The following is a 27,266-nucleotide window of genomic DNA, read 5'->3' as shown; positions in this document are numbered from 1 at the left end:
CCATAGTGCTTTGAGATTACGCTCTTTAAATTCAGGAATCTGTGCCAGAATTGAATTTCAGTACACCATTTGGTGTCAGCATCTTTTTAAATTGCTAACTTTTATAAGCTTTCTTTAATTGCTTAGTTGGTATATTTTTCTATTTGTGAAAACTATTTGAGAATCTGGTGGTGCAATGGAATACATCATAACTTTTTTCCAATAAAATTAATGAAATTTTTTTTAATTTAACAGCTTTTAACTTCGTGGCAGGGTTTTCAAGAACAAATTAAAGTCAGTAACAAAGGATAAGATTATTTAGAAAACCTATAATGAAGGACCCAAATGAGGAGCATTCAATGTCATGATTTGCTCCCTTGGTAATAAAGAAGCTAGAATACTCAGGAAACAGATAACAAAGGCTCCTGACTATGGAGAAAACTTTAAAGGAAATTGTGTTTAAGGAGATTACCTACAAGAAAAGTTCCATATTTGAACTCATTTGCACAAACCTTTTCCTGTGGTGATTGGCTGAATACATCATCAGTCCTAGATGTCCACACTTAATCTTCATGAATAGTAATAGGAGTTAATTAGCATCAAAGGAAGAACAGATGTATAAATGTCATCATAAAATGGGATTTGTGGGTATATAAAAAGAGAACACAAGGTAAACCAGACTCAGTCTATGAAGTTCAGCTAATGAGATTGCCAAGAAACAGGTTCCATTTCTTATTTTGTGCTTTTATTGATTTGTCTTTGCTGCCATGAATGTTTATCACTTTGTCAACTATTGCTTTAATGTGTAATCTCTATATTGTTTAGGAAATAAAACAAAACCTCCTTTAGCATTAATATAATGAGATATTATTATTTATGGGTAACTGTTAGGAGTTTTAATAACCTACATATCTTTGGTTCCCTGGGTGAAGGCTTATTGATTTTTGTAGCGCCTGCTGTTAATGCTCGATGTTTGGTGATGGAGGCTCAGCTAGTCTACACAGGGGAGCTGTTTACACAATCAGTGTAATTATTATTGGGTTGTATAATGTGCATGAGGCTACTGGTACTTACACTCTTACAACTTTATTAAACAAAACTGTTCTTTCCTTTCATTGCTGCAACATCTAAAATCATAAACACACCCACAGAGATCCTATTCTGAAACCTGGATTATACAGAGTAAGAGGTTACAAATTCAGCTCCTGAATTTGGACCTGTCCTAAACTATGGTCAGAGAAATCAATGAGATCCTGCATTACTGGCCCCAGAACCATGGTAATATACAAGCAGAAAGAAGACATGATTTTTTAAAAGATTGATTGATTTTAGAGAGAGTGTGTGTACGTGAGCAGGGAGAGGGGCAGAGGGAAAGAGAATCCTGAAGCAGACTCGCTGCTTAATGTAGAGCCTGAAGTGGGGCTCGATCCTAGGACCCCAAAATCATGACCTGAGTTGAAATCAAGAGTCGGCTGCTTAAATGACTGAGCTACCGATGCGCCCCAGAAGGCATGATTTTTCTCTTAGCACTAGCCCCACTCTATCCTCGCCTCTTTAGACACTTCACTCCTCCCTTTCCTCCAGACCCCAACCACTCTGGTCAATCTCTGTCAATGGACATTCACCCCTCCCTTTCTTATTGGTAAATGTTATTATGAGAATATTTTAAGATTATGTGAATTAACGAAAGTCTTACAATAAAAACAGCTGAGTGGCACCCTGTTGTCTGACAAAGGGAGCTGACCAAGGATATCAAAAGCACTGGTGAGGGCACCTGGGTGGCTCAGTCATTAAGCGTCTGCCTTTGGTTCAGGTCATGGTCCCAGGGTCCTGGGATCAAGTCCTACATTGGACTCCCTGCTCAGCAGGAAGCCTGCTTCTCCCTCTCCCACTCCCCCTGCTTGTGTTCCTGCTCTCGCTGTGTCTCTGTCAGATAAATAAAATCTTAAAAAAAAAAAAAAAAAAGCACTGGTGACACTGGGAGTCACCCACAGCAAGATGGGAGGGTGAGGGTCTGAGGAAAGGAGTCCAGGCGAATGACCAATGGCACACATCCCAAAGAGAAGGCAATGTTGGTCGTTTTAGCCCAGAGCACAGTTTCCTTAAATGTGTCCTTTGAACTCCAGGGATGGAGTCCACTTGAGATCCACACCAGCCACTTCCAGATCCAGTGACATTTTAGTCCTTGCTCCAAGATCAGTGGTTCTCAAACAACAGGCAGGCAGGGATCTCTTTCTAAGCAGATGGAAAGGTGTCCAGAGGCTAAGGGGACTAAGAAGAACAACGGGGGCAATTGGGGTGGGGGGGGGTGGCAGAAGCGATGAAGGGAAAAGGAAGGCACTATGGTTCTACAGGCCTTCAACACATGGGTCAGGGAATCCAGCATTTGTTTACAGGAATCAGAAGGTCCAGTCTGGAATCAGCTCAAGGGAGTGGTCACCGTTGACACACATAATGGGCTAAACTTAACAAAAGGATTTTCAGTAAACAAAAAAGTCAGTCCTGGCTTCTTTAAATTATTTTCTAATTAACCAAATTACTTTAAATTGAGACATTAAATGATAATTAGCCCATCTAGATTAAGCTTGTCACTTCCAATCTCAATTCTGTTAAAGCTATGAAAGACAAAGGACACCAGCAACTAGCACAGGTAATAATCTAATCTTTGGCTCCGATATAGCTTTGACTCCTGTAGACACATATACTCAGTGATATCAACAAATTGAGCCTTTAATTTTCTAAATTAACCCTGAGAAACATCTAGTAGCTCAGCCTTCTCTTCCTTTTTCCTTTTTTTCAACTTATGTGGATATTAACGAAATTCAAACACCTTGGTAAACCCTTCTTAATTATACCCCTGGAAGAGCTTTGTTTTGCCTACCTAAAAGCCCCCATCTCTAAGGCACCAATTGTGAAGGATAGTTTTCAACAAGAACTATATCCTAGGCAGAGGTTATGCAAAGCAGACTGCTTTAAAGCTGTCGGGGCATTAGCCATGGAGATAGCTGTCCAAGGCTATGGTCTCTGGACTTTCTGTAATGGTAATAGAGGGCCCATGAAAAATGAAGACACACTGATGCCCAACCAAATCAAAGTCAATCAAACCTGCTCATTCATTCATTCAACAAATTTCTACTGCATGCCTGCCCTGTGAAACGTGTCATGTCAGGCACTATCAGGATCTAGATGGAGTGGAATTAAGTCAGAGTAACACTAGAGATAGCTTTAAATCATGTCCTCTGAGGCACCGTTGAAATAATCACAAAGTAACCTAAAATAAGAAGATTCTGGGAGAACATGAGAGCCCCCATGCCTAAATATTTAACCTTTTTTTTTGCAGAAAAGAGATTAGACTTGTTTTGTACCAGACCACGTAGAATTAATATCAATGGGTAGAAATCAATGGAAAGAATCACAGCAAGGCTAAGAAATAACTTGCTACCAGAGCAGTCTAAAAATGGAATGAGCTGTTTGGGAAGGAGCGGAAGCTTCATTAGCAATATTGGTACCTGGGGCACTAGATACTGCAGTGCTCACTGGATACCCCGCCCCAAAATAAATCTTAAATCTGACTGCTTCAAATCCAATCCCCTATCACCCAAAGGCAATCACTGCTAATATACTGGTATGTTTCCTTCTGTTTCTTCTGTGCCTTTTTTTTCTTCTACCATTGTGAAATTGTACCACATATACAATTTTCTACTTTGTATTGAAATTTATTTCTTTAAGTTATTTTGTAGACTACTAGAATTTACCAAAGCTTTTCATAATTGTTGGACATTTACAGTTTAATGGTAAGAGCAGTTCTGGAGATATTCTACCTGGTTTGAACCTCACTTAACAATACTACCTTGGTAAAGTTACTTACTCTTTTTGCCTCAGTTGCCTCATTTGCAAAATAGGAGTTATACCTCACAACAAGAGTATAATTCCAATAAAGCACTAAGAACTGTGCCTGGCACAAAACATGCACTTGAAAATTTTACCAATTATAGGTAAAAGCCTGAAAGTCTGTGGAGAAAAATTGTGGAAGATTTTGAAATGGACCAAAAGTTTGCTGGGTTTCTTTCAAGGAAAGCAGAGATTTTTTCTACCACAATCTTGGGGTGAGGGACTCCAAGCCTTTGTGTTCGAGGTAGTCTACAACCCTGAAAGTTGTACATAAATGATCCTTGTACATTGACAACTACTAATTCTGTCCGGTGGATAATTTACTTCCCTCTCCTGTTGAAAAGGTCAGTTTTACATTTATTTTTAAGCTCATTTCAATATCCTTGATTCACCTACTAGGAATGTTCTGAATTGTTTGAATGGGCTGAAACAGTTTACTGGTTTCAGTAATAAGCTAAGTAAAACCCTTGACAGGTTCTTTGACAGATCCCATACAAAGCTAATTTATTAAGTCAAGGGACCGAAACCTAAGAATGTATTCTCTATGCTCCAATGAGATTTCTCTCATAGGATCTATCATATTTTGCCATCAACATCACTGAACTTTTAGTAGGTAATTTAACTATTCAATAATTAGGGACCTACTATTAATATACAAGGCACCTGCTATGTGCTGTGGTAAATAAACATGGAAATAGTTCCTGCCTTAATCTAATTGTTTCTGGAGAAGAGCATGTAGTGGGCATTGAGAACATTAGCTTTGATATCAGACAGACTCGAGCTCTAGACCAGTTCTGATCCCTTTACTTGGGTAGACTTTGGTAATGAAATTACTGCATCTTTAAGCCTGTTATCTCAGTGGTGTAATGAGCATGCCTATGAAAAAGTCTCAAAAATCTTGAAAAAAGACTTGAAAAAAATAATGCACTTAAGACACTTGGCAGGTCTAGCACAGACATTTAAGTCTTAAGCCGTAAGTTATTCAACTCCTAGTAGAGAAGCCAGACCACCTTTCACACCAACCTTCCCACTCACTCCCACCACATACACAGAGCCAGGACTGGCTAGATCATGTCCCCTCGGCCAACGCACAATACATATGGGAACATTTACACAGCGCCATCCCAAGAGTTCAGCTCATCCAAGAGTATCATACCAAATCACCCATCTCACCACCTTTTACCTAAATCACTAGGTGTGTGAGCCTATCTGATCTTTATCTGAAATTTCCACATTTGCTCAGCTAACACAGGTCTTACCCACCCTATCTGCAAAAGCAGCTCCATTCCATTACCAGAAACTCCTACATCTTCAAGCTTTTCTTCCAATATTCTTTACGTCTCCTTACCCAGACATTTCCCCAGCAGCAACTGCAGCTTATTATCCCATACTCTTGGGCCTCAAGGTTAGGAGCAGAGGTGGATTTACTATAAAGCTCATGAAATTTAAGCTTCAGTTGTCCCCAACTCCCATTACCTCCTATAATAACAAAACATTTGTCATGTTTTTGAAAACTTTAGATAGCTTAACCACAACCAGTTGTTTTTTCCACTTGTTTCCAGCCACACTTCCCCTCCTGAGAGGACACGGTATCAACCCAAGTGTATCAGGAGCAGTTAGCTCATCACTCTCTGCTTGGCTTCTAGTATACCATTATCTTGGCCCTCCTTCAGTCTGTTCATCTTCCCACCTGTCCCTGGAGTAACCCAGAACAGTCCTGTTAATGTATTATTTACCCCCTAGATTTTAGGAATTGGATCTCTAGTCACAATGATGAGATCCCAAATTAGCAGTTATTCATATTCTGAGGACAACCAAAATTGTACAAGCAGTCCCAAGCTCCCAAGGATTCCAGAGGAATGTACACAAATGCCTACTTGGGAGCTCCACATGAAAGTCTAGAAGCACTTTCAACTTACTATGCCCCATACTTAATTCTTCCCCAAACCATTTTTTCAGTCCTAGCTCAGTAAGAACTATAGCCTTCCCATTGCTCAGCCCAACCCTTAGAATCCTTTATTTTCTATCTCCCACATCCAAGCCTTCAACAAATCCTGTCATCTTGCTCTTCAAATGCCTTGTTTGCAGACTGCCTCAACCACTCCCTTTTATCCTAGTCCAAGATCACTTGCCTAAACTATTCCAACAGACTTGTTTCCCTCCTTCCATCCTTACCTCGTTAAGTTTATCTTGCTGACAAGACCCAAGAGCTTTTTTTAAAAAAAGATTTGAGAGAGATCATGGGGGGGGGGGGCGCGGGTAGAGGAAGCAGCAGACTCCCCCTTGAGCCAGGAGACCCATCCCAGGACCCCAGGATCATGACCTGGGCTGAAGGTAGATGCTTAAACGCCTGAGCCACCCAGGTGCCCAAGACCCATGAACTTTTAATCACTGGTCCCCCCTTCCACATACAAACATTTGAGAAACTTACAATATTTTATCTGTGAATTACCCCCAAAGCTAGGACTGCTATCTTCCTGCCTCTGGGCAATGCCAAGGTTTCAGTGATATCTTTTTTCAAAAAAACATATCTCAACAATTTTACTTTTATTGCCTAGCTCACTGTAGCAAGTCAATTACTTATGAGACAGTTGTCTCAAGTTGCTCCTATATAGAAGTCACTTTATGTAATAAAGGTTTTTTGAAATATAGAACAACACTGGCATTTTTATCAGAGTTCAGCATGAATACTTTTATATAACTGAAGGAAATTAAGCCACATGTTGAAGATGAACTGTTGAGAAAATAGTACATTTTAAAAAGGAGATTCCTATAATCAATTGAACATTCCATTCACATTAAAGCACTCATAATTGAAGCATTTTTATTTTATGTACAATGTGTTAGCATTAAAGTAGGTATCTTGAGTATCCGCAGTTAAGGTAGGTTATCCTGGATGACCAATTCAAGGAAGTTCACTTAATCCAACTGAAAAGAAAAAAAACCGACAAGAAATGTATTAATTCAAAATGTTTAAATACCCATTTTATTCTCACAAACACTGGTTCTTATTATGGAAGAATGAGGTTTAAACTGGAAATCTGACCTACCCAAACCAGCTACCAAGCTCTAAATAGCTTAAAATATTTACTGAATGCTTACAACAAGCTATTCCACAAACCACAACAATTTAAGACTGTAAACTTTAGCATTAGCATTCACTTCTTCCCTCAAAGAACTCCCCACTAGAAAGACACTACTACATAAAATAATCTTTACCAAAACCTCAGGCTGGTTAAGTAGGTAACTACACAGCTAATACTTTGGTATTCAATATGTGACAGACACTACTATAGGGACCGTTCATAAATTAACTCATTTAATCCTAACCTCTGAGAACCTGGGGACACAAAGTTAATAGCTCAAGAGCCTGAGTCCATTCTCATCACTGATACACTGATCAACACCTCCCATCCCACTGAATGAGATTTATGAACTTCCACATTGTAACAAGCATATACTTGCTAAGTATCTGGTCAAAACTAAAATTCTAAGCTTAAGATACTGTGTCTACCAGAGATCATACTTTATCGCCAGCAACTGTATCTCAAAGGACCAAGAAAGCGGTAGTTTTCACCATAGGGGGAAGAAAACACTCTAGCACTTAACTGATTTTTAGGAGTCAAGACAGCTCCACATACAGAGATTTGCAACAACCCTGCCATTTATTTTTCTCAGGCAGAAACGGAACTTCATGTGACTGGACTAAAGTCACTGGACTATTATTAAATAGATTTCTATCTGAATCCTAAGAAGGTCTATCTGGCCCCAATCATCCTCAAGCTCATGCCAGTATATGATGCTATCCCACCACTCGGGCAGTAGCCAACACATGTATTTTGCTGGAAAATGTCTAGATACGATTAAAGAGATCTAAAACTTCATTTCCAGTGTTTTCTAAAACTGACGGACACTGGTAAAAAGGGGTTAGACTGTAAATCTATCCCATTACCCTGCCAAAGCTCTTTAACAGTGGCGTCCGACACCCCAAAAAGCCCTGCTAACTAAGACACAGGAAAACGGTGTTGGTCGAAAGCTCAAAATAAGGAAATATCTGAACTTTCCCCGCGCACACACAGAACCCGGGGAAGGCATCGCGGCCGCGTACCTTAATGAAGCCTATGTCCTTCGCGTACTGACGGAAACACTGGCGGCACATATTGAGGCCGTATTTCCGGATCAGACCGTGCCGGTTTGAGCAGACGCGGCTGTAAGAAGAGAGATGGCGTTACTGCAGGCCGCAGAAGTGGAAGGATTCTGCACTCGCGGGCTACCACCCTCACCGCGGGTCTTCCCCGACCCGTCAGAGGCCCGTAATGGCGGCAGCCACAGCTCCAGAACCGGTCTACCCCCACGCGCCGCCGCGGGCTCCTCTGCATGAGTTCTGGCCGCGCCACAAACCAGTACAACCCTTCCCTGAAACCACATTCTGTTTCTCACCAAGAACGAGAACCCTGGCCAAATTTCCTCGGATGGCTCCAGTACAGCTGCTGGTGACCCATCTTGCTCTCTCGGATGCAACGAGGCAAAAGGAAGGAGCTAGCGAACGCATGCGCTCTTCAAAAAATTTTTGAGACACGGTTTACCCAGAATGCAGTGCTGGCAAATGACGCGAACGCTGTGGGACTGCGCGGTTTCGAGGGAGTGAATCGAGCGGTCTTGGAAACACTCTAGGCCGGCACAGCTGATGACGTCACCGCAGCTCAGCCTCTAGTGTCAAGTTGCGCTACTCCCGAGCGCCGGGCGCGGTGGCGCGCGCCTGTAGTCCCAGCTACTCGGGAGGCTGAGGCAGGAGGATCGCTTGAGCCCAGGAGTTCTGGGCTGTAGTGCGCTATGCCGATCGGGTGTCCGCACTAAGTTCGGCATCAATATGGTGACCTCCCGGGAGCGGGGGACCACCAGGTTGCCTAAGGAGGGGTGAACCGGCCCAGGTCGGAAACGGAGCAGGTCAAAACTCCCGTGCTGATCAGTAGTGGGATCGCGCCTGTGAATAGCCACTGCACTCCAGCCTGGGCAACATAGCGAGACCCCGTCTCTTTTGAAGCCCCAAGGAATGAATTTTGGACTCCTAAGAGATAGATAAATCGGTGATCTAAGTATCTTTTTTCATCGCCGGACCCATTCACATTTTTTAAATTAAAATTTTACACTTGGAAAAAGGATTTTGCCTCGACTCAGCACTGACACCTGCTGGGATAAATTAATAAAATAACTTAGAGTCAGCTGTAATAATTAAGAGTCAACAGTAGGAGTTTCTCTTTTGTTAAACAGAATGCGTTTTCAAAGCCGTTTTCTCGTTTTTTAATTGAGGGGCACACTCTAGAGATACACCTACAATAATCAAGAAAAATGAGAGACAGTGTATTTGATATTTAAATGTAGTTGAATATTAGTGAGAAACAAGTTGCATATGTATGTTGCTTTGACGGGATGATTTGGTTACAACTACTAAAAAACAAATGCCATCTGATAATCCGTTGAAAGATGTCTAAATTCCATATGGACGTTTATGATGTCTCTAGATAAACCTAAAACTGTACATGGTTCCAAAATCAAAGCTTTAACTAGATCTACAAAATGTACCACAGAGTGAAATAATCCAATAAAATTTTACACATTAATTCTTATATTAAAACTTCTTGAGGTATGCTATTTCAGGATTCTGGAGGGGGTGCCCTTCCCAATCATTAAATTAGGGATTTTGGTGCATGATGAAGGAAGAAGGCAAGTCAGAAATTAAAAAACCAGATGTGACTTGATTCCTGTTCTTAAAACTTGCAGATATAAGGAAGAAAATAGGATTATCTTAAAGAGCCCTTCCTTCCAGTTTCAACTTGTGTGACTTAATGACCTGTATGCGACTAAGTAAGCAAAGATTCTGTGTCTTATGATGGATGTACTCATGGTGTACAAGAGGAGCAAAAAAGAGAGAAATTAATTCCAGCTTGATGTATATTTAAGATGCCGTTGAAGTAAGCCTTGAAGAGTGGGATTTCTACAGGCAGCACTAGATGGAAGGCCTGGTGACAAAAAGAGTTTGAGCCAAAGAATGGAGTTGTGGAAGGTGAACAATCTTGTATAACTAGAGTTGAGGATGCACAAAAACCTTAGTGATAGATAAAACAAACGTATTTTATCATAAAGCCTGATTGTAGAGGGTCCAATGTCAAACTTCCACAGTTTTCCTAGAATTTATATCAGTCATTGATGTGTAGTTTCCAAAATTCATGTGCCTCTCAAAAGTTAATCTAACATTTCCCCACCTACAGGCTTCTCAGACCTTTCCTAGCTTGTGTACATAATTTTTAAAAGATTACAATGGTTCTGAGATCAAATCCATAAATATTTCAACACTTTGATATAGAATCCTTTGGGCCTAAAGAAATGTGAACTCATTTAAAAGCAAAAAGGAAAAGGACAAACAAGAAACAATTATTACACTTGAATAATCTGTTAAACCTATCTTGATATTCAAGTAGTTCTTAATGTTGAAACCAATGCTCACTGGCCATTCAAAAATCCTAGAGCCTTTAAGAATTGCACTAAATCTGGGGCGCCTGGGTGGCTCAGTTGGTTAAGCAACTGCCTTCAGCTCAGGTCATGATCCTGGAGTCCCGCATCGAGTCCCGCATCGAGTCCTGCATCGAGTCCCGCATCGAGTCCCGCATCAAGTCCCACATCGAGTCCCACATCGGGCTCCCTGCTTGGCGGGGAGTCTGCTTCTCCCTCTGACCCTCCCCCCTCTCATGTGCTCTCTCTCATTCTCTCTCAAATAAATAAATAAAATCTTTAAAAAAAGAATTGCACTAAATCTATTCTGCCTGTGCTCTATAAATGGAACAACAAAGCCTAGATGACAGCATATCCATTTAGAACATGGTTTACTGAATATTTTAAGCCCACTGTTGAGACATATTCTCAGAAAAAAGGATTCCTTTCAAAATATGACTGTTCATTGAAAATACCCCTGGTCACCCAAGAGCTCTGATGGAGAGGTACAATGAGATTAATGTTATTTTCATGCCTGCTAACACAACATTCATTCTGCAGCCCATGGATCAAAGGAATCATTTCAACTTTCAAGTCTTTTTATTTAAGAAATCTGTTTTGTAAGGCTATGGCAGCCATATATAACAATTCCTCCATTGGATCTGGGGAAAGTAAATTGAAAACCTCCTGGAAAGGATTCACTATTCTAGATGCCATTAAGAACATTTGTGATTTATGGGGAGAGGTCAAAGTATCAACATGATCAGGAGTTTGGAAGAAGTTGATTGCAACCTTGAGTTCTAGCACTATTAGTTGTAACACTGACTATCTAGAGGTCATGAGCAAATCCCTTTACTCTTTTCAGCCTCTATTCCCTTTGTGAAAAATGAAAGAATCGAATTGGAATATCTTTAAACTGTGTCTCAGCTCTCAAAGTTCAGATTCTATGACAGGAGACTCTTTAAAAGGATTTAATGTGGCAGCAGTGTAGATGGTGGATCATTGCATTAGACTTTTAGGTGATCCCTGCCTCTAGACTTGCTCTACCTCCAAAGTAATCTCTTTACTGACCACAGTAACCTTTCCTAAATAGGTCTGAATTTTATCCTCTGTTGAAATTTTTCAATGTTTCCCAGTACTTTCAGGCTAAAGTTCAAAGGCCCTGGCTTAGCAAACAAATTCTTTTCATCATCTGGCTACTTTATATTCCTCTAATGTCTGACATTTATCCCATTGTAGTATAACATCTCTCCTAAACACTGCAAAATCATCTCTGCCTTCTAAACATCTAAAATAGGTGCTGGCATACATCAAGAACACTATAAATATTAAATGAATGAATAAGTATTGAAGTAAGACCTGGTAAGTTTAGGAATAGTTCTGGAGGGAAGTAATGCAGCTCTCAACTGACATGGTAGCACTAACAAGGGAAAGGTGGATATTAATTAGGAAATCATGTGGAAACACAACTTATAAGATCTAATTAAGGAGCATCAACAGGGGCAAGGTAGCACTATATAGGTCTAATGCTTAAGTGTATGTTTGTTAACTATTTAGCTTTTTTTAATTTAATGAAGTTTATGATTTAAAAAACCAAATCTAAGATCTGGTCCCAATGTGCTAGGGAAGACAAATCTACACTGTCCATAGATTATGACCTCACTGTTTCATAATATGATGTGACTATGATTTACTAGTTTGAACCCAAGTGAGCCACAAACCTAAGTGAGTAAAGTTTACTACAAGTACAAATGAAGGGGGAAATCAGAGATTCAATGAATTAATTGTTGGATCCTGTATGCACCAGAAACCCAGGAAAATAAAGGAAATGAAAGGTAATTTTAAGTGCAATTGAATTTTCAAACTCCAAAAAAGAAGAATAAGTTGTTAAAGATAGCTAGTGGAAACTGAACTGGGTTTTGAAAGATGAACAGGATCAATTAGTATGAAGAAAACAGAGGGGAGGGAATAAGTGTAGTATGTAGGCCAGGAAGAAGAGGAACCAATTTTACAGAAGGAAAACTAATCTAGATGTCATTTCTTTGATTCCTTTTGTTAAAAACTGTAGCCCACTTTAAAATGCCTTGTATTTCCATGTTCAGTCAGTCTGCAATTCAAACTAGCTTGAGGTAATTAAGGGTAGAGGAGATCAACAGGCAGACTTTATTTGTATGGCCGTAAAGACAGAAGTGTGGATGGGTAATCAAAGAATTTTTTTTTTAATAATCTCTACACCCAATGTGGGGCTCAAACTTACTACCCTGAGATCAAGAGTCCCATGCTCCACCAACTGAGTCAGCCAGGCACCCCTAAAGAATCTTTTGCTTCATAAACAGTCCAGAAAGACCAAAATAAACGCCATATCCAAATATGTCAGTCATTAAAAATGGGGAATCTAAGGGGAAGCTGGGGGGTAGGGAGAGAGATGAGATCTCAAAAACTGATATATGTTTATTTTACTTTCAGTCCAATATTATTTTATGTGATCTTAATAAGATAATCTTATTTATATATTTTGGGAAGCACACATCTTTGAGAATCTGGCAATTAGGAAGATAAGTTTTTGGCTGTGCACACGATGTGGGGAACAAAGGCAAAAGGAAATGTAGATAAAATTAAATCTCCTTATCACCAACAGCCCATTGACAAATACTTGAGATAGGTAGATTGTAACATTCTTCTGGGATCTTGAGTCTTCTTTAACATATGAAAGTCCTTTTGGAACCTTCCTTATCTTTACTTCCCCTAACCCCAACGTATATAATCACTTGCTCCTCATAATCCTGGGGCAGTGGGGAGCAGCAGGTAGCTGCTGAGGCAGCTCTTTCTGCCCATGGGGCCTGTCCCCACGGTTTAATAAAACCACCATTTTGCATGGAAGACCTCTCAAGAATTCTTTCTTGGCGGTGGACTCCATATCCCATCACCAACAACAACATTCAAAAACTAAATCAGGGCGCCTGGGTGGCTCAGTTGGTTAAGCCACTGCCTTCAGCTCAGGTCATGATCCTGGAATCCTGGGATCGAGTCCCACATGGGGCTCCCTGCTCAGCGGGAAGTCTGTTTCTCCCTCTGACCCTCCCCCCTCTCATGTGCTTTCTCTCTCTCATTCTCTCTCTCTCAAATAAATAAATAAAATCTTTAAAAAAAAAAAAACTAAATCAACACCATTGTTCTACTCTAAAATCACCTTGGAGCTGTTAAGTAACTTTCATATATTTAGATTATTTAACATCTGATCACTGAATCTGTGCTTCAGTAACCCAGGTAACACCAAATAGAAGGTTGAGGCTTTGTTATTGTTGTTGTATTCTTGGTTTTTGTACATTTCTATTCTAATTAAAATTACATCAGTTTACACATTTAAGATTTTCCCAGCTCCCAACTGTCCCTGGAAGTTCAGAGTATATTTGATGTACCTGTCATGATTTAGGCTGATGTTTTATTATTTTGTTTTACTCAAAGAACTCAAAGAACAAAAGTGGGTAATCCCTATAAAGTCTGTCTTTGAAAACTCTAAGGTGTCGTTTTAGTTTAGTCTTGTTTCCCTCTGGCCATGAGACAAACTGTTGCTAAATGCGGAGTCGTGTTTTCCTGCTCTACATGCAAGACGAGTAAATAGGGGGGAAAAAAGTAGTGCTTTATTAATCACTGTTTTTTTTTTTTTAATTTATTTGACAGAAAGAGACACAGCGAGAGAGGGAACACAAGCAGGGGGAGTGGGAGAGGGAGAAGCAGGCCTCCAGCGGAGCAGGGAGCCCGATGCGGGGCTCGATCCCAGGACCCCGGGATCATGACCTGAGCCAAAGGCAGATGCTTAATGACTGAGCCACCCAGGCGCCCCATTAATCACTGATTTTTAAGAACCAATTACGTTTTTCAGAATTAGAATCACAGAGAACATTTTAGATTCAACATGCTGTATACACGGATGCTCACTTAAGGATAAATCATTATATTGTCACAATTGAATTGAAAATCGGTATTTCTGTAAATTTGCTAAAGTACAGCTCAAATGAAATGAACGTTTAATAAAAGGCCGGGACTAGGGTGAGGTGAGAGAGGCGCCTAGGGCACAAAATTTAAGGAGACAAGACTAGGTCCTTGAGAGCGCCTCCCTCGCCCCACCTACGGCCTGGCCCTCCATTAATAAATGTAATAAGGAGACCGAAGGGCATATGGGGTCTGGACGGTCTTTCCAAGTGTCAGATGCAGTTAAGCCAGTGACTCCATCCAACGTAGTAGCGGTTACAAAGTGGGCATTTGTTCGACAGAAATTGCCAAGTCAAATATTGTCCTATCAAATTCAGTTCTGACGTGACAGGTGTTGCCTCCGGAGGGGAGCCACCAAAAACAAAACAAACACCAATCCATCAGTTCCGGGAAATGCCGCGCCCTGGCTGGCAATGGGCAACCCGTAAAGTCCCAAGTTCCGAAGCTATGTAGGTAAAGAGACTTTCCCTTTAACAGAGGGGCACCCGCTTCGCTTTGGGAAACTCAACGACCCAACAAGTGCAGGAAACCCGTTAAGTGTCAACAGCGGAAACTAGAACTCCGCCCCAAACAATAACCACCTGCGCCGCCAGCCGCAAGCGTTCCTGGGATAGGACGTTGCGCCTTCGACAGTCGCCGGCATCGGGAGGCGCGAACCGAGTTCTCAGGCGGCCGGTATCCGCGCTCCGCCGACCGGCAGCCACAGTGAGGACTCGACCCTGCAAGTGAAAGGGAAGGCCGTCGCCCCCGCAGACCTATAGAGCCGCTGTTCTGAGAAAACCCGAGCTGTTGTCACGCCGAGCAGGCAGGCAGATCCGGGGACAGCCCGCGCGCTCCAGGACCCCGGCGGCGGCGCGGCGGGAAGGGGGCAGTTTCAAAGCCGAGTTGTGGACTTGGCTATCGCTGCTCGGGCGAAATGAAGCTGCACTGCGAGGTCGAGGTAGTCAGTCGACGTTTGCCGGCTCTGGGAATGAGGAACCGGGGTAAGGGTGTCCGGGCGGTGTTGAGCCTCTGTCAGCAGACGCCCAGGAGTCAGCCTCGGGCTGGGGCTCGGGGCGATCGAGGCGGCCCGCACCCCCCCTGCCTGCTCATCTCCACCCTGAAGGACAAGCGCGGGACCCGCTATGAGGTGCGTGGACCGAACCGGCCCTGCCTCGGGAGTTGGCCATGAGCTCTTCCCCTTCGGGTCTCGCTTGCTCGCCCGTTCCAGAGGCTGGAGCCTGTCCTGGGGGCGGATATCTGAGCCCCACCACCACTCCCGAGTTCTGGGCGTCTGCCTCTGGACCCGAAAGAGGAAAGCTTTTGAGAGGGCCCCTTCTTCTTGTTTTTCTTTCCCATTTCTTTGGCTTTAAATTGACACCCTTTCTGTTTAGTAGTAGATAGTAACCCTGCCCTTTTAAAGCCTCTGGAAACTCGGCCTGCGTGAAACTAAACTTTAAATGAAACAGCATTCCAGTTTGGGGGACCAGTAAAATAATTGCACTTTCGTTCAATAAGTTTTTTTCTCCCACGGTATTTTCGCCTTTTTTTTTTTAAGGCTTTAAGTTCTGATGAATAGTATCCAAGGTCGTTAGACCAGATTAGTACAGTAGTAAAGCAGTAAAGCTTTGTGTTGCATCTTGATATTTTTATTAATGTTACTGGTTACTGCATCTCTCTCTCTCTCTTTCTTTTTTCTCCTTAAATGTTTAATTTCCTAAGACTTGATTTTCTAGGGCCAGGGCTTTTTCTCATCTGCATAGCAGTAGTAAACTAAAAACAGTTGAAAGTTGAAATAGAATTTTCAAAACACAAGTTTTATAAAATTCTTTTTTCCTCATTTTACAGGGCACTATGTTATTTTGTCAAAATGACTGGAATACCCTTGTGTCTACTATAAATAAAGTTGAGGGGGCAACTCATCTCCCACCCTTGCATCAGACTCTTGTCTGGATTTTATACAGTTTCTGGGATTATTGACCTCATAGTGTTGTACTCCACAGTGAATACTCTTAGTTGACGGAAGGGTTTATTACATCTCATTCAGAGACACTTAGTAATTGATATAGACAGTTGAAAGTGTAAGTAATTTCTCCCTCTTCATGGAATCAACTCTCATAATCTTTCACTTTGAGAAGACTTAAGCAATCACTCAACATTTTATAGGTTAGAAAACTGTAAGGTGACAGAAGCCAACTCATAACAAGAATTGTCTCCTCTTCACCATCGTCTTCCCCCAAACCTCTTTCATGCCCAGCTCAAGTATTGTCTATTTTTAAAAAGGCTGTAATGATCTCTTCCTTAAAACTTAAGGTGCACTAATGATTGTAGGTGGTAATCCTAATCAAAAGTTTATTGTGAACTGCGAGTTGAAGGTTTACTGTGTGCAAGATGCAGTGCTAGATGCTGTGGGAGATAAACTTGATTTAGTCACTATCCTTCCAAGACTAGAAAGGAAGAAATAGAAACCAGTGCTTACAATACAAGGTGGGCTATGATAAATGCTATAATAAAGGTAGAAGTAGAATAGTATAGTATCAAAAAGCAAAATGGATTTGATTACAGAGGCTTGAAAAAGTTGGTTTTTTTTTTTTTTTTTAAGATTTTATTTATTTTTATTTAAGAGAGAGAGCATGAGCAGGGCAGACGGAGAGGGACAAGCAGTCTCCCTGCTGAGCAGGGAGCCCGATGCGGGACTCGATCCCAGGACCCTGAGATCATGACCAGAGCCGAAGGCAGACACTTAACCGACTGAGCCACCCAGGCGCCCGAGAAAGGTTTTGTAGAAGAGATGGTGGCACAGGGCTTGGGACATAGTAGGTGCTCAGTAAACATTTGTTGGATGAATTAAAGTGGTGTTGGTCCTGGGTCCTGAAGATTAGGTATTAGTGCTAAGTGTGGCAGAACCTTGGGGATCTTTCTTACACCAACTTTTCCATTCCATGGTTCACCTACTGCCCATCTCACTATGATTTCTAAATCTGTATCTTTAGCTAGTCCTCTCCCTTAATTTCCAACTTGAACCTCATCAATTGGAAATCTTCACTTAGATGTGTTGTAGCATTTCAAACTAAGATATCCAAAAATTAATTTTCTTTGCCACCCCTAAATTTGCTTTTCTGATGGTGTTCTGCAACTCATTAAATAGTGCTCTGCTCTTGGGGTGCCTGGGTGGCACAGTTGGTTGAGCATATGCCTTTGGCTCAGGTAATGATCCCGGAGTCCTGGGATCAAGCCCTGAGTCAGGCTCCGAGGGGAGTCTGCTTCTCCCTCTCCCTCTGCCCCTCCCCACCTCAGTCTCTCTCTCTCTCAAATAGATGAATAAAATCTTTTTTTTTTTTTAATTCTTATTTATTTATTTGACAGAGAGAGCGCAAGACAGCGAGAGAGGGAACACAAGCAGGGGGCGTGGGAGAGGGAGAAGCAGGCTCCTGGCTGAGCAGGGGGCCCGATGCGGGACTCGATCCCAGGACCCTGTGATCATGACCTGAGCCGAAGGCAGACGCTTAACGACTGAGCCATCCAGGCGCCCCTAGATAAATAAAAATCTTAAAAAAAAAATAGTGCTCTGTTCTATCCAGAAACCTTAAAGCTTTTGCATTCCCGTATCTAATAAAATATTGAATCCTTTCAATTCTACCTCCTAGGTATCTTTCAGATTTTCATACCTCCTTCCATCCCCATGCAGTCTAAGCCACCATTACCCCTTGCTTGGCTAGTCTCTTAAAAGGTACTCCTATCTCTACCCAGCCCCATCCCAATCTCCCCTCCCCCAAAGTTCATTCTTACACTGTGCTTTTTGTTGTTTTGTTTTGTTTTTTTAAAGATTTTATTTATTTATTTGAGACAGAATGAGAGAGAGAGAGCACATGAGAGGGGGGAGCGGGAGAGGGAGAAGCAGACTCCCCGCTGAGCAGGGAGCCCGATGCGGGACTCGATCCCGGGACTCCAGGATCATGACCTGAGCCGAAGGCAGTCACTTAAACAACTGAGCCACCCAGGCGCCCCTGTTGTTGTTGTTTTTAAGATTTTATTTATTTGACAGAGAGAAGGAGGGAAGCAGGCTCCCCGCTGAGCAGGGAGCCTGACACAGGGCTTGATCCAGGACCCTGAGATCAAGACCCAAGCCAAAGGCAGACGCCCAACCAACTAAGCCACCCAGGCGCCCCTTACACTGTGGTTAAAGGGAACTTAGTAAAATGAAGATCTATGTTCCCAGCTTCAAGTCATTCAGTGGATATCATTTGCAGAATAAAATCCAAAATTCTTTTTTTTTTTTAATATTATTTATTTATTTATTTGAGAGAGAGAGCATGGAGGGGGAGGGTCAGAGGGAGAAGCAGACTCCCCACTGAGCAGGGAGCCCAATGCGGGACTCAATCCAGGGAGTCCAGGATCATGACATGAGCCAAAGGCAGTCACTCAACCAACTGAGCCACACAGGCGCTTCAAAATTCTTGACATGGTTTGCAAAATATTCCACCATTCAGCCTCTACCTGTCCAGGTTCACTTGCCTCTTCACTGAATCCTTTAGCCATACTGAACTTTCAGCTCCTCACAGCTTCCGAACTCTCTTGCCTTCAAGGCTTTGCATACATTTTTCCTTATCGGTGTACTATTCCCTCTCTTTCCCCAGTATCTTCACTTGCTCAACATCTCCTGATCCTTCAGTTCTCACCTTTAAGGTCACCTTCTTTTCCCTAGACCAGGTAAGATTCCTTTGCTATATAAGGTCTTAGAGCAATCTGTACTTCCCTTATCTTAATATTTGTTGCTTGTAATTACTTATTTAATAATTGTCTTTCATCAGACTGACAGCTTTATAAACTTTATAAATGTAATTACCATGTTGGTTTTATTCACTACTATTGTTTCAAGCCCCCTGTCATAGTACCTGGTACAGAGTGGCTTCTCAGCAAATAGCTGTTGAAGTCTAAAGCCAAAGCAACATTTGTCATTAAAAGTTTTTGAGCACATGGGGCGCCTGGGTGGCTCAGTCGTTAAGTGTCTGCCTTCAGCTCAGGTCATGATCCCAGGGTCCTGGGGTCGAGCCCCGCATCTGGCTACCTGCTCGGCGGAAAGCCTGCTTCTTCCTCTCCGGCTCCCCCTGCTTATGTTCCCTCTCTCGCTGTCTCTCTCACTGTCAAAAAATAAATAAAAATCTTTAAAAAAAAAAGTTTTTGAGCACCTGTTATGTGTCGGTCACTGTTTTGGTTCCGTGGATACAGTAGTGAACAAAGGAAACAAGATTCCTGCTTTCATGGAGTTTATAATCCTGTGGGAGGTGTGTCCACTCGAGACTAATGGACTGAAGTTAAGAAGGCAAGTAACTACTATTGGCAGCTCCTACTACGGTCACATAGTTGGAATGGGAGAAGAGGAGCCTTCTCCCAAACGAGATTAACAGGAAAGGGTTACTGGGCTGATAAAACAGTAATATCTACCAGAAGGTAGATAAGAAATGTAGCTACCCAAATGCTAGAAAAAGAAAAAACAATGAAATTAAAACTAAAACTTAAAACCACAAAACACCCAGACTTGATTAAAAGCCTGGCAAAGTGACTGGCACTTTCTAGTTGTAATAAATATTATTGAATAACAATACCTGGTTTTGTCCCTTTTTTCTCATTGGTTTTAAACAGCTAAAGGAGAACATTGAGCAATTCTTCACCAAATTTATGGATGAGGGGAAAGCTACTGTTCGGTTAAAGGAGCCTCCTGTGGATATCTGTCTAAGTAAGGTATGGTATGAAAAACATTAATGGTTAGGTTGGTTGGCTGTATTTTCTTTATAGAAGAGGCTGTTTGAGCATCCTGATATCCCACTTAGCTGAATAGGGATGGACACTTGGCAGATGTGTTTGACGAAGCAATGGCAGCTTCCCTGGCATGCTGGCCCAGCTCTGAAGGTGCAGAGAGCCTAGTAAGGCTATGCAGGATGGGGAGGAAGGAGAATGACTTACTTCTGTGCTCCAGAGAGCCTTAGAGTGTTCTTAGAGGGGAACTCTATCAGGCCAGTGGCACAAGTCTACATTTTGCCAACATAATCAGGTTGCAAATCTAAATTTGGTGTAAAAAAAGAAGATAAAATGCAATTAGGAAAATTTGGGGGCTGTTTTGTTTATTATCATTTTAGAAAATACTTAAACCATTAAAATAAATTTTTTTTTAAAGATTTACTTATTTATTTTAGAGAGAGCACTAGCAGGAAGGGCAGAGAGAGAGGAAGAGAGAATCTCAAACAGACTCCAAGCTGAGTTCGGAGGCCCATGTGGGGCTTGATCTCGTGACCCTGAGATCACAACCTGAGCCAAAACCAAGAGTCAGATGCTTAATGGACTTAAGCTTAAGCCCCAGGCGCCCCTAAAGATTTTAAGTAATCTCTACACCCAATGTGGGGCTTGAACCCACAACCCCAAGGTCAAGAGCTGCAGGCTTCACCAAATAAGCCAGCCAGGTGCCCTGTCTCAGTTCATCTTAAACCCATCTTTTTTTTTTTTTTTTTTTTTTAAGATTTTATTTATCTATTTGACAGAGAGCACAAGTAGGGGGAGCGGCAGGCAGAGGGAGAAGCAGGCTCCCCGCCGAGCAGGGAGCCCAATGCGGGGCTCGATCCCAGGACCCTGGGACCATCACCTGAGCCGAAGGCAGCCGCTTAAGAACTGAGCCACCCAGGCGCCTCAAACCCAAGTCTTAAGTGGAATCTTTTCATGCTTTCTCGTCTTATTTTATGCCCTTTTGGTTCCCCTTTGAATGGTTTTATTTAGAGTGTGTCTTTCAACATAATCTTTTTTCAAAAATTTTCAGTTTTTGTATCTATATTGAATTTTAGTCAAAATAAAATACTAAAAATTTATTTTTACAGCCATTTTCAAGAAATGATTGCACCATTTTGCATGTATAACTTTACAGAATTTGTTATAGGATGCATTAGCATGCATGTATTATCTAAAATGGAGTTTATAATTGTACGACTTATTTTTATTTATTCAGGCCAATTCCAGTAGTTTAAAGAGTTTCCTTTCAGCTGTGAGACTGGCTCATAGAGGTTGTGATATTGAAGTACCACTTTCAACCTTCACACCAGTGAAGACTTCAGAATTTGAAAAATTGAAAACTAAAATGGTTATCACATCCAAAAAGGACTATCCTCTAAGCAAGAACTTCCCATATTCTCTGGAACATCTTCAGACTTCTTATTGTGGGCTTGTCCGAATTGATATGCGTATGCTTTGCTTAAGAAACCTAAGGAAATTAGACTTGAGTCACAACCATATAAAAAAGCTTCCTGCTACAGTTGGAGACCTCATCCATCTTCAAGAACTTAACCTGAATGACAATCACTTGGAGTCATTTAGTGTAGCCTTGTGTCAGTCTACACTCCAGACGTCACTTCGGAGTTTGGATCTCAGCAAGAACAAAATCAAGGCACTCCCTGTGCAGTTTTGCCATCTCCGAGAACTTACAGATTTGAAACTTGATGATAATGAATTGATTCGATTTCCTTTCAAGATGGGACAGTTGACAAAACTGCGTTTTTTGTCAGCAGCTCGAAATAAGCTTCCCTTTTTGCCTAGTGAATTTAAAAATTTATCCCTTGAGTACTTGGATCTTTTTGGAAATACTTTTGAACAACCAAAAGTCCTTCCACTTATAATGCTTCAAACGCCATTAACTTTATTGGAATCCTCTGCACAAGCCGTATTATGTAATAGGTAAGACTTTTAGTAGTCATGAAATGTGGTATCTTTGTTAGCATTCTAGTATTCTCATCATCCTCATTGTAATAGTCACAGTCTTTAACGTAGTTTACAATGCTGTGCACAAACTGACCCCTTGCTGCAGTGACCTTGATGCTCCTTACCTCTGCTTGGAATGCTTTTCTTTTCTTTTTTTTTTTTTAAAGATTTTATTTATTTGTCAGAGAGAAAGAGACAGAGAGCCCAAGCAGGGAGAGCGACAGAGGCAGAGGGAGAAGCCGCCTCCCGCTGAGCGGGGAGCCTGATGCAGGACTCGATCCCAGGACCCTAGGATCATGACCTGAGCCGAAGGCAGATGCTCAACCAACTGAGCCACCCAGGCGTCCCTGGAATGCTTTTCTTCCAGAAGGTTCCATAGCTCACTTTCTCACTTCATCCAGTTCTCTTCCCCAGTGGTACCCAGAAAGGCCTTTCCTGACTCTATTTAGTTTGATCCCCCACCCCCTTACATTGCTTGACTTTTTTGTCAAAGGATTTATTACCTGGCATTACATCTTTTTTAACAATTGTTTTTCTGTCAGTTTTCCCCACTAGAATGTAAGATCCATGAGGGCATGGACTTTGTCTTATTACCCACTGTTTCCCCAGGGTCTAAAATGTGATATTCCCCTGTTCCTACCATATATTAGGCATTTAATTAATACTTAATGAATGGCAATTGTTTCTCAAAGTGTGGTAGCCTGACCAACAGTATCAGAATCACCTAGGAACTTGATAGAGATGCAAGGTTTTCAACTCCACTACAGACCTATTGAATCAGAAATTCTGAGGGTGGGTCCAGCCCTCTGTGTTTTAATCAGTGCTTCCAGGCACTCTAAAGTTTGAGAACTACAGTCTGGCATAGCCATCAAGTGTGGTCTTTGGAATCAGACTTGAGTTTGATTCCTGGCTTCACCCCTTAGTATGGCTTTAGCAAGTTACTCTTTGATTCAATTTTCTCATCTGTGAAATAGGAACAATAATACCCACGTAACATAATTGTGAAGATAAAGGAGCTAATGTAATGCCAAAGTATTTGGCATATAGTAGGCCTCAATAGCTATTGGTTCTCTTCTCCTTGTCTTTGAACACTAACTGCACTTGGCTTCATGAGACACCAAACTCTAGTTATTCATTTGGTTCATGCATCTTTCATATAGGAGACTAAGATGTAGACCAAATTATTATCAAGTGCCTATAAAATAGTAGGAAGACTACATTTCAAAGACAGGACTGGTTTTTTATTGGGGAAAAGGTCTAAAAAAAAAAAAAAACAGACATTATGGGCCTAGAAAAATACACAGAATTTTGCATACAGCTTTATAATGATCATAGATTCTGAAATCAATCCAATCCTCCCTCCTCACCATTTTCATTTAAGAGCTCTTGGTTTAAAGTGGTGATTCTCAAACTTTAGTTCACATTTGGAGTCACCTGAGCAGCTTTTAAAAAATTCTGATGATTAGGGGCATGTGGCTGGCTCAGGACTGACATCCAACATAGAAAAGTGGAAAGAAAAAATAGGTGATCAAAATATGATATAATAGGGAAGGTAGAAAAATAATTTGTTAGTGCTGAATGATTTAGCATTGTAGTACTTACATTGTTTTTTAAACTTGACCTCTCCTGATATAGGTTCTTTTAATGTGACCTTAACTTTTACTAACGTATAATTTTGCATGTTTTCAGCCCACTTGTTATAAAAAGAATACAGATCCAAAGCTATAAGAAATTGCCCTAACTACTGGTTACAAACAAAGTTATGGTCTATTAGAAAAATATGTGGGCATTTAAATTATGTTAAGATAGAAAATACAGTTTTTAACTGTTAACCTGTTTCCTTAGGCTATAGCCAACAGCCTCAAAGATTAACATAAACATGTGGTAGACACTTCCTAGCACAGTTTTTTTTTTTAAGATTTTCTTTATTTATTTGTCAGAGAGAGAGAGAGCACACAAACAGGGGGAGCGGCAGGCAGAGGGAGAGGGAGAAGCAGGCTCCCTGCTGAGCAGGGAGCCCAATTTGGGACTCCATTCCAGGACCTCGGGATCATGACCTGAGCCGAAGGCAGAAGCTTAACTGACTGAGCCACGCAGGCGTCCCCCTAGCACAGTTTTTTAAAAAGATTGTTATTTATACAAGCAACAAATTAGTACATGTGAAAAAAAATGAATTGCAGACAAGGCTGGTTCCTAATCCCTTATGAAAAGGAAACTTTTTTATTTGATATGTATCTTTTCAGACTTGTTCTAGAAGGGCTGCTGAACCCCGGTTTAAATTATGAGTAGGTTTTATTTATTTGTTGAAAAAGATCTGAACACCTATTATGTGCCAGCCTAGGCTAGGGATTAGAGAACAAAGAATAGACTCTGTGGGAGACAAAGTGACTTGGGGCATGGTTGAATTTGGGGGAAGGAGTTGGACAATGGGCAGGCAACCTCAAGAGACCATCTTATAGTGGCTCATAGATGAGGGTAAAGAGTTTGACTTGATTTTAATTGCACTGGGCACCGTTGGAAGTTTTAAGTAGGAGGGTGAGTGATTTAAGCAAGGTGAGATCAGCCTTACTTGCTCAGCTAGTAAAGTAAAACAAATACCCCAAACAATATGTGTTTTAAATCTGTTTCACAGTTTAAAAGTCCCTTTTGCAACAGTGGATGCCTAGGAGAGTATTTGGGTTTATTTACATAAATGTTTCTTCACAGAAGTCAGTAATTTCCCCATTACCATTATGAGAATTGTATAACAGAACTGTACCTTTAAACGATCATGTTATACTGGTCATACAGTGTAGATCCATAAAGGACTCTTTTCATTCTATTCCATGCGTTTTGCTATTAAGTGACAGTGCTGAAAGATACTTTATGGAGTAGTATAGCTCCTCTTTGGTTTACAATATGTCATATGGTGTTTTTAGTATATTTTCCCCATTCTTAACTGGAAGAGAGGACAATATAGTGAGTCACTTAATAGAGTAATCTTATTTTTCCATGGTTATAATTCAGTGTCCAGTAATTCATGACCTAATACATGAAGTCCTGAATCTAGTAATGTATTTAAAAATATTTTTTGAACTTTTTTTTCCAATAGGATTCCATATGGCTCTCAAATCATTCCTTTTCATCTTTGCCAAGATTTGGATACTGCAAAAACCTGTGTTTGTGGAAGAATCTGTCTAAACTCTTTTATTCAGGGAACTACTACCATGAATCTACACTCTGTGGCTCACACTGTGGTCTTAGTAGATAATATGGGTGGTACTGAAGCACCTGTTATCTCTTACTTCTGTTCTCTAGCCTGTTATGTAAATTCCTGTGATATGTTAAAGTAATAGGTGATACCACAAAAAGAAATTCCATTTAGTTACAGATTAGTTTGGGATTCATTTATGGTTTAACTGTGTCAAACTGGAGAAAGGGAAGCCTTTCGTGTACTTGAGGGGAAGAAGGTGTTACTCTAACATATTCAATCATTTGACTGTAAAACCTTAATTTCATTAAAATCTATTTAATTTTATTGTGAGGAAACTTTTATCAGTTTATTGCACTTGTGTTGATTTCAGCCTAGTGTTTCCAGAATGGGTTGTGGGATTATCTTTTAATGTTAAACAGATACTGATCCCTATCACTCCAGTCATAGAATTTTCTTACCAATTTTCTTCTTGAATTTTGGTTAAAGAAATTGAATTCCTGTATGTAGAAAATATATCTTGGAGGACTAAATCTAAATTTTAGTGAAAACTTTGGTATGAAACTACATAAGCATACCCCTTTTTGTGTTTTTCAGGTATATTATTCTACATATGGAATTCTATATTCAAGCATAAAGTTGGAGTTGCTTTGGGATAAACAGACTTCAGCTTTTATAAGTTTTATAATGTTACTCACATCTTTGTTGTGATTTCTAAGTTTTTTAACTTTCAGAGTTAGAACAAGGTTTTAGGGTTGGGTAGGAGGTATAGAAATTTGCTACTTTTTACTGACTACATTCTGTATTTGAAGGTTGTACTTTTTTCTGTTTATTATTTTAGTCACTTAATATTTTTATGTTTTTAATTTAAAAAGTGGTAATACACCGGCTATAGTATGATGAGGATTTGAATTAGGGTGAAGGAATGGAAAATGAAGCTGTTTGAAAGAATTGTGGAAAATGGAATCAGAACTGCTCCATTCTGTTCATTCCCATGGTCCTTCAGATCAGCCTCTTTTTTAGATCATTGTAATAGCCTCATAACTGGTTTCTGGGAACAAAGGAGGTGAAAGAGTAAAAGTTACTGGAGAAAACCCTCTTAGGTGTTAGCATATCATTGCTGTTTTGGGCTTGGAGTTACAGGTAGTCTGTGTAAGACTATTTCTTATGGTTTAGGGTAACTAACTACTTCCTCTATCCTAAAATATTTATTTGGAGCATTTTATTCTTTTCTGAAATTATGAATATTCCTGAGTAAATACTGTTTTAACTGTTAGAAGATTTTTATTAAAACTTTATGTATATGATTTCCAAAACATACTTTCTTCTCAGAGTGGTTTCTTTCGTCCAGAGTAATTCTTGGGTGACCTTAAATTTGTATTTCTTGTGGTCAGTTAAGTTCTTCCCGCAAAAGATTTCTATGTAATTTTTAGTTTTTCATTAAAAAAGATCATATATAATGCAAAAATGACTTAAATAAAAAGAGCTGTCATTTAGCTGCATCTTTGTTCCAGGTGTTTTACATACAGTATTTTATTTAATCCTCACAAATTACCCTAGGAGGTACCATGAACCCAGATCAGAGATTTTAAGCCCAGGCTTTATACGCCTTCTAAAGTTAATTCACTTTTACTCTTTAAAACCAAGAATTCTATAATTAAGTAAAACATCTTAGAATTTTCTAAACTCAAAATGGTGAGGGATTACCGATAAATATTATGTAACTACATTAAAACATGGTTCTTTTAAAAATGTATTGTGGCAGGGCACCTGGGTGGCTCAGTTGGTTAAGCGACTGCCTTCGGCTCAGGTCATGATCCTGGAGTCCCGGGATCGAGTCCTACATCAGGCTCCCTGCTTCGCAGGGAGTCTGCCTCTCCCTCTGACCCTCCCCCCTCTCATGTGCTCTCTCTCATTCTCTCTCTCTCAAATAAATAAATAAAATCTTTAAAAAAAAAAATGTATTGTGGCATATTTAACTTGTGTGTATCTGATTTTTAAATGT

General features: G+C 40.7%; 2 protein-coding genes across 4 annotated transcripts; one reads left to right on the top strand and one right to left on the bottom strand.

Annotated features, from left to right (window-relative positions):
• Positions 1-6,668: 6,668 nt before the first annotated feature.
• On the bottom strand, positions 6,669-8,467 carry RPS29 (ribosomal protein S29). The gene is made up of 3 exons (XM_034992550.1): positions 8,311-8,467; positions 7,979-8,078; positions 6,669-6,798 (listed from the first exon to the last, which is right to left on the bottom strand). Exons 1-3 carry the CDS (start codon positions 8,370-8,372, stop codon positions 6,790-6,792), a joined length of 171 nt encoding a protein of 56 aa, XP_034848441.1. The 5' UTR covers positions 8,373-8,467; the 3' UTR covers positions 6,669-6,789.
• Positions 8,468-14,831: 6,364 nt separating this feature from the next.
• LRR1 (leucine rich repeat protein 1) lies at positions 14,832-26,581 on the top strand. 3 transcript variants are annotated; one of them, XM_034992544.1, is made up of 4 exons: positions 14,843-15,481; positions 19,975-20,073; positions 21,326-22,047; positions 25,859-26,581. In XM_034992544.1, the coding sequence occupies exons 1-4, from the start codon at positions 15,269-15,271 to the stop codon at positions 25,896-25,898; spliced, it is 1,074 nt and encodes a 357-aa protein (XP_034848435.1). In that variant the 5' UTR covers positions 14,843-15,268; the 3' UTR covers positions 25,899-26,581. The 3 variants fall into 3 exon arrangements, with proteins under 3 accessions (XP_034848436.1, XP_034848435.1, XP_034848434.1); XM_034992543.1 differs by having other exon boundaries at positions 14,854-15,481; positions 25,163-26,581; XM_034992545.1 differs by lacking the exons at positions 21,326-22,047; positions 25,859-26,581 and adding an exon at positions 25,163-25,321 and having other exon boundaries at positions 14,832-15,481.
• The last annotated feature ends 685 nt before the right edge of the window (positions 26,582-27,266 follow it).

This window comes from Mirounga leonina, unplaced genomic scaffold, assembly GCF_011800145.1.
Source record: "Mirounga leonina isolate KUSES-001 unplaced genomic scaffold, KU_Mleo_1.0 Mir_82, whole genome shotgun sequence".
In the NCBI taxonomy this organism is placed as follows: Eukaryota; Metazoa; Chordata; class Mammalia; order Carnivora; family Phocidae; genus Mirounga; species Mirounga leonina.
The sequence above is the reverse complement of the archived record's forward strand: the minus strand, read 5'-3'. Positions and strand labels throughout refer to the sequence as shown.

Coding starts and splice junctions, on each gene's coding strand:
- RPS29 (XM_034992550.1), bottom strand. CDS start 8,372: ATGGGTCACCAGCAGCTGTACTGGAGCCATCCGAGGAAATTTGGCCAG. Junction 8,079..8,310: donor GGCCAGGGTTCTCGTTCTTG/GTGAGAAACAGA, acceptor CTCTTCTTACAG/CCGCGTCTGCTCAAACCGGC.
- LRR1 (XM_034992543.1), top strand. CDS start 15,269: ATGAAGCTGCACTGCGAGGTCGAGGTAGTCAGTCGACGTTTGCCGGCT. Junction 15,482..19,974: donor AGCGCGGGACCCGCTATGAG/GTGCGTGGACCG, acceptor GGTTTTAAACAG/CTAAAGGAGAACATTGAGCA. Junction 20,074..21,325: donor TGGATATCTGTCTAAGTAAG/GTATGGTATGAA, acceptor TTATTTATTCAG/GCCAATTCCAGTAGTTTAAA.